Source organism: Prionailurus bengalensis, chromosome D1, assembly GCF_016509475.1.
Source record: "Prionailurus bengalensis isolate Pbe53 chromosome D1, Fcat_Pben_1.1_paternal_pri, whole genome shotgun sequence".
Lineage (NCBI taxonomy): Eukaryota > Metazoa > Chordata > Mammalia > Carnivora > Felidae > Prionailurus > Prionailurus bengalensis.
In genome coordinates this window covers 99,022,782-99,029,870 of record NC_057346.1, presented here as the reverse complement: position 1 = coordinate 99,029,870, position 7,089 = coordinate 99,022,782, and the positions used below count along the sequence as shown (strand labels likewise).

General features: G+C 54.1%; 1 protein-coding gene across 1 annotated transcript in view; it reads right to left on the bottom strand.

Annotated features, from left to right (window-relative positions):
• Positions 1-496: 496 nt before the first annotated feature.
• The window catches only part of CREB3L1 (cAMP responsive element binding protein 3 like 1), a 35,320-nt gene continuing 28,727 nt past the window's right edge, over positions 497-7,089 (bottom strand). The window contains exons 8-12 of the mRNA XM_043581091.1: positions 6,907-6,975; positions 5,005-5,104; positions 3,962-4,088; positions 1,394-1,661; positions 497-1,215 (exon numbers count right to left, since the gene is read on the bottom strand). Coding sequence (XP_043437026.1) covers positions 1,179-1,215; positions 1,394-1,661; positions 3,962-4,088; positions 5,005-5,104; positions 6,907-6,975 — 601 coding nt within the window. The 3' untranslated portion in view covers positions 497-1,178. The remainder of the gene's footprint in view (positions 1,216-1,393; positions 1,662-3,961; positions 4,089-5,004; positions 5,105-6,906; positions 6,976-7,089) is intronic.

The window sequence follows — 7,089 nt, the reverse complement described above, 5'->3', positions numbered from 1 at the left end:
TAGGCCATGTCACACACAGCTGGTGAGTGGCAGCTCCGGGAGTCAGTCAAACACGGCTCTTCCTCCTCTGGAGTCTGTACCTTCAACCCAGCTGAGGCAAAGGATACGAGAGCTGAAATGCTGGCAGGTCTTAGGAGGACCAAACTGGGTCCTGCATGCAAAGTGTGTGGCACAGCGTCTGGTCCAAGGAGATGCTTGACACTTGCAGTTCGAATCCCCAAAGGCCAAGACGGTGGCTCATCTGCTCTTCTGCCTCCACAGTCAGCAGTAGGAGGAGGAGCCGTGGGGTGGGGGGATTATAGCAGAAGCTTTTGACCATCTAGTTTGAATCCTGCGCCCGGCTGGAAGAGGGAGCCCAGAAGAAATGCCTCCTCATATCCCCATGCTCCCAATCAGACCCTGTCGGAACATAAACGTCCCCTTCTCATTCCCCCATCCCTCAGTCTTTGTCGCCTCCCCCCCCCCCCCCCCATGAAGAAAGGCACAAAGTCGGGAATTGATGCTGCATCTTTTTTTTTTTTTTACTTTTGCCTTCTTAAAGCATGTGCTGAGCTGATGGACGAAGCAGTTTGGCAATTAAAAAGGCCCAGCGGCTTGGGCAGCAGCAGGGGAGGCCAGGAGAGGGCCAGGGAACAGCAAAGCCCGCACTAACTTCATAAAATATAAAACAAGGGAGGGGTGAAGGGCGGATGGAGACTTGTAAAATACAATATCTTAGGGGATTGGCAATAATAAAAAATAAGGTTCATTATTTACAAACAATTTCTGTTCTTGGTCTCTGTACAGTGGGGCAGGGGTGAGGGGTGTGTGTGTGTGTGTATGTCGGTATGTTGATGTGTATGTTTGTGGGGGGCGGGCAGGGAGGCAGTGGTCGTGTTGGTCATTATGAGAAAGGAAGGGGTTAGCCCAGTGAGTGGTTTATCTGAGAAGGACGGATGGTTGTGGGAGGGTGGGGTGAGAACAGAGTGGTCAGCCCAAGGGAACAGTCCGATTGTGGTGGGGAAAGGAAAGGCCCTGGTAAAGATTGGGGCAAAGAAGGTCTGGGGAAAAGTGGAACCCCTTCTCCTGGGCTGGGGGCCCAGGGGGCAGGGGTACAAGCTGGATCCGGGTTAGAGAGCAAGACCACCCCTCTTCTGGGCGCCAGGGGGTACGTCCTGTGTCCTGGGTCTTGGCACGGCCTAGGAGAGTTTGATGGTGGTATTGGGGCCCAGATCCCTGGAGAGAGAACAGAAATCAGGGTGAATCTGTCCAGTGAAGGACCCTCTCACCCCTCTGCATGCTGGATCAGGATGCGGGACGGATGGGGCCTTGGGGATGTGTGGCTGACACGGGGACCAGGGCACAGTGTGGGTGGAGACTGGGACGCCAGGAAGGGAAGGGGCCACCCACTCACCTCTCACGGAACCACTCCTTGGGATGAGAGAAGTCGGGGCTGGTGCCATTTCCACCGACGTCTTTTGGCCAGGCCTCACTCAGGTACTTGGTGGTCTCGTGGGTGCTGTCCAGGTGGTCAAGCTGCAGGTGGTCCTGGGGCCGCTGCTCTGCCGGGCCCCCCGGCTTGATCTCCCAGCCATCTGGGGGCTCCACAGGCAGCAGGGCACTGCGGCCATCCTCCCACGAGCCTGCCCCCTCATCGTAGAACAGGAGGCTCCGGGAGGGCACTAGACAGAGAGCACAGGGTGAGCCTCAGTTGTCGAGGCCCCCTCCTCCCAGCCACGTTCCTGGCCCACTAGTTAAGGATGAGGGTCCTGAAATCTTGCAGACCTGAGTTTGAATCCTAGCTCTAACATTTCCAATTTGCATGACCTCAGGAAAATCAGGCCTTTGCTTTAGCCTTTCTGAGCCTCAGTTTGCTCATCTGTAAAATAGGGATACTAGGGTCAACCTCAAGTAGATGTGGTTTAATGAGACAATATAGGGAAAGTGATTGGAACTGTTCATAGTAAGCACTCTGAGAAAGTAGTTCTTCCTAAGCAGAGGATACCGGGGCGGGGCATCTGTGAGCTGAATTCTAGTCCCACCTCCACTATTCACTTTCTGTGAGATCTTGAATCAATCTCTTCTCCATTCTAGGCCCTAGTATGCCCTTCAGGGAAATGAAGGAAAAGAAAACAAATTTGTTGGATATTGACCTTGTTTTGTTTTGTTTTGTTTTGTTTTATGCAGGCTTCATGCCCAGTGTGGAGCCCAGTGCGGGGCTGGAGTTCACAATCCTGAGATCAAGACCCAAGTTGAGATCAAGAGTTAGACGCTTAACCGACTGAGCCACGCACACGCCCCTGGATATCTACTTTGTGCCAGGCATGGTGCAAAGCCCTTTGACCTGTATCAAATCACTAACATCACAGAAACTCCTGGGAACGAGATATTTTTAGCCCAGTTTCACAGAACAGGTAACCGAGGTTCTACTTATCGGGGACGCTAGAGGTGAGAGGCAAACCCAGGTCTGCCTGGCTCCAGCCCTCAGGCCCTGACCTAAGGGTCTGTGTAAAAGGCACTCCCTGCAATTGAGCAATACACCAGCTCTGAAAAGCCCGTTCCAGAAGCCACTTCCTACCACAGATGCACACAGGGCCTGCCGTGCACTGCATTCACTGCAAGGGGCTCCTTCATTCCCTCGCCTCCTCTGACTCTGGCTTTGTTCATTAATGCTGCCCCCACCCCCAACTTCCATCCCTTCCTCTCCTGGGGTTTCCTCTACCTCCAAATATACAAGAGCCCCTCTGCTCTTGGAAAATGGATACGTGACTCGCAAGCCCTTACACCCCTGTGGCCCACCTCCCTTAGCAACTGTCCTGTCTTCTCAGGCCACCCTTGTCCAGGGAGTGGTTTTCACTCACCACCTCCACTTCCTCTTCCCCTAACCCTCCCCACCCCTTCCTCCCCTCAAGGCCCTGCTGGTCTAGCTCATTCTCCCTGCATATCTCTCCTTCTCGAATCTCACTCCTCCCTGTCCCCTCCCTCTCTGACCTCCCATCTGTTTCCTCTTCCTCCTGCCCTGCTAGATAAATTCGTTCCTGGTAAATGACGAACAGCCAGAAAGTTCCTCTGTGGGTCTACCTGAAGTATCTTCCGCCTCTGGATATCCATACTGTTCTTTGCTGCACCCTCTACCAGTTCTCCCCCTTGCCACCCACGTATTATACCTTTTCTCCCCTCTCGTGTGGTCTTCGAAAAGGTGGCAGTGTGCTCATTTAGTAAGTGCTTGCTCTACACCAGACACTGTGCTAAGAGTGTTTGTGCACCTTGCCATCTAGTTGTCACAACAACCGTGCTTGGTAAGAGTAGAGCTGTGACTCCCGCGTTTCAGATGAAGAAATTAATGCTTAGAGAGCTTAAGGCACATGCCCAAGGTCACGCAGTTAGCAAACGGCCACGGCAGGTACGACCGACTCTGAGGCCCCCCGCTCTTAACCACTGTACCTGACAACCCCCTATGGGACGGTAAATATCTGAGCTCACACCACCACGGCCCCTCTTCTGCCCAACGTAGACATTTCCAGTGGGTCTTGGCACTCCTTCCTGCTGCTCCTGAGTGCTATGTCAGGGTCCTTCACATAGTGCTTCAGACAGCCACCACCATCTTATTGGAAAGGGCCCTTGAACTGAAACTCATTTGCCATCCCATTCGTGAAATACTAATGGTGTCTAGCAGATGCCCCATGACCACTGGTACCATAATTCGTCGGGGCTAGGGTGGGAACATTCCTGTTAGCCCCTCTGAGCCACTCTTGGGTGGGCTGGGATTAGGGGGTCTGCCCCGCAGTCCCAATTCTACAACCAACATTGAATAAATCATATGCCCTTTCGGAGCCTCAGTTTCCCCATTTGCAAAATGAGGGCACAGAAGAAGATAACGCCCACCCAGAACCTGGCTCCATTCTCGTGTCTGGCTTCTGTCTGGAAGTTGGGGCTGAGGGAAGATGGCCTGGCTCAGGTTAACATAGCCTGGCCCACTCACTCTGACTGGCTGTGTAGACGCTGTCAGCGGCCACGGGGTCTTCCTTCACAGTCTGGGAGCTGGAGGAGAACTCAGGGAGGCAGGGCACAAGGGAGCCCAGCACCAGAACGAAGCACAAGGCCGCCACCTGGTAGTGGAGAGAGAGCGGTGGTCAGAGCCACTCTCAATCCTTCTGCCCCCAAACCAATAGGTATAAAAGGCTCTCTGTTTTTCCAAAAAAGCAGCACCCAGAGCCAACTACCCCCTAGATGTGGGCTCTTCTACCCTTTCTGGAGAAGGTTGGGGAGGCTGCTCGGGCCATCGCAGCTCATTGTAGGGAACTGCCATAGGCAGCATTAGCAAAAGAGGAAAGTGGTCAACATGGTTATAACCTATAAGGTGGAGGAATCAGGACAGGGAGAAAGGAGTAGGTGGCGGTTTGGGGGGTTAAGGGAGGGGGACAGAGCATCATACCAGGTTCTCACAAGAGGAGCTGAGAGTCACGCACCAGGAACTGAGCCCTGCCCACAGGGTGACTGCCACCTGACAGTGTGAGGCTCTCAGAGGGCCTGGGGAGTGATCAGCCAGGGGGCAGCAGGCCGCACATTTCCAGGACAGAGTGGAAGAGGGTCTTGCAGAGGCCTGAGCCACACCCTGCATATTCTTTTGGCTTTCTAGAGATTTGCTCAACCTTCTCCTCGCTATTGGTTCCAGAAAGAAAGAACCAAGTCCAAACTTCCTTGTGTTTCCTTAAGCCCTTTCCTCCCCAGCGGCCTTGTAGAAGTGGCCTCCTCAAGGGACTTGCCCTGCTATCCCCTAGCTGGGTTCACGTGAGCCACTACACATCCACACGGTGTTAGAATTCATCACGGAAGGTCATGTTCTAGAAGGCTCCATGGGCTTGGTGAAAGAGGCTGGGGTCTGCAGGAGCCAGCTCACCAGGCACTAGGATCGTGTACCTTGGTGATGTGGCCAATCCCTCCAAGCTCTGCCTGCTTTCCTAGAGAGCCAGCCTGGGGAAGTCTTGTCCTTGTGTGGCCCTGGGGTGAGGGAACAGCACCTACCATGAGGCAGGTCCCAGTCTGGGTGGCAGCCATCTTGTAAGGTCTTGAGATCTTGTTGGTGACCAGAGTCTGGAGTTTCTGCAGCTGCTGCAGCAGGGTCCTGAGGAGGGCACAGTGGTCACCTGGCACGCTCTGACCCCGCAGGCATCTCTGCCTCCTGGAGCTCTCCCAGGGTGCACCTGGGCTGGCTCCAGCCTTAGCCTCCACACCAGGTGTCCATTTCAGTCACGACAGAAAAGGTCACCTCCCGCTTGGCTCCGCTGCGGTGTGGCTTGGGGGGACCTGGGGCCTGTCTCATAGTGACAGCTGGGTCACCCTATGGGAGTTCAGGGTTGCTCCTCACCAAAGTGGGGGTGGGAGGAGGGTCTACCCCACCTGGGCTGAGGTCACCTTTTTCTTCACCTACACCAGCCACAGCTAAATTGACCTTCCTGTCTTTGAACCCCACAACTCCCTGAGCTGATAAGACGGCCACGTGTGGCAGCTGTCTGGTGTGTAGTGAGGGTCCAGTAAATGGTAACTCCCATTTTCGTTGATTTTGTTTTGTTGCTTTTATCACAGCACCTGCAGCACTTCGTTTATTTACGGATTGCCATGTCAGTCTCCTTCACTAACTGTGGGCTCCCTGAGGGCGAGGACCGGGTCCCACCCAACGTGGAATCCTCCGGGCACACACAGGGGGGACTCAGCCCATGCCTGGTGAGTAACAGTTTAACCATCGCTTTCCTCCACCTAGCCGGGCAGTGGGGTTGCAGTTACCAGAATGTACAGCAGGTGGCGAAATAGCTCCAAGGGCCTGGCCCTATTTTGGGCCAGAGAGGAATCTGGGCCAGAGGTAGAGGGGTGAGGGGTGCGGACTCCCGCCTCCCTTCCCTGAGTGGGGGGCATTCTCCAGGTCAATCAGGGGAGTGGCTGGATCCTGCTGGAGAAGCTGGGGGAGAAGGGAGGAAAGAAGGAAAAAGCCTTCTGTTGAGCACCTGCGAATTACCAGCTGTCATCTACGTCATTTTAATTTACCCCAGCAAATAATTATTAAAGACCTACTGTGGGCTCATGGCTAGGCACCATCAAGAATTCAGAATAACCATTAAAAAAAGAAGAAGAAGAGCTGACATGAATTCAGCATTCTCAAATGCCAAGCACAGCTCTGGGCCCTTTACTTGCACTGTCTCATCAAACCTTCGCACAAATCCTGTGAGACAGAGCTTCTATAATCCCCATTTAGACAAAGCAACTGGGGCCCAGAGAGGTTTAATGGTTTTCCCAGAATCGCAAACATGGCAGAATGGGATAAAAAAACAAAACAAAACAAAACAAAAAACCCAGGCTGTGATTTTATGTGGCCACCAGGCCCTGTGCCGGCTCCACGCTGATGTTTCTCAAACTTAATTGTGCCTGTGAATCACTGAAGGATCTTGTGGAAACGCAGATCCTGATTCTGCAGGTGGTGCCGATGCTGTTTGTTGGTAAGAAGAACCCTGAGCAGCAACACCTACACCAGCGGTTCTAACTTTAGGGTGCACCAAAATCACCTGGAGGGCTTACTAAAACACAGGTTGCTGAGCCCTCCCCGGGGAGTTCCTGGTTCACTAGGTCTGGCTTGAGGCCTGAAATTAAGCATTTCTGAAAGTTCCCAGGGGCTGCTGCTGCTGGTCTGGGGTCACACTTGGAAAGCCACTGCTCTACATCAGCTCATTTAAGCGTCGCCCCTGCCCTGTCATAGCATATAGAGCTATATGCGGATGAAGAAGGATGGGAGGCCAGGGGTCCCAGGCTCTGCAGGGTTCCTGTCATCCTGAACTCAGTTACCCCGTCTCTCTCCTGCCTCCCAGAGCTATGCCAGAGCCAGCACTGGCTGCAGAAGCGTGGGGGGCCAGGGAGGAGACAGGTGGGACAACTCACCTGTTGGCATTCTCCAGGGTCTCTACCTTCTTCCACAGTTCGTTGTTCTCTGATGTAAATGTCTCCACCCTGAGGGGGCCGAGTAGGCAAAGGCTCAGAGGCAGCCTCCAGACCCACTGCTGCCCGCCCCCCACCCCTGCCCCACCATTCCCTGTGGCATCCCGCTCCCCACGCCCTCTGCTC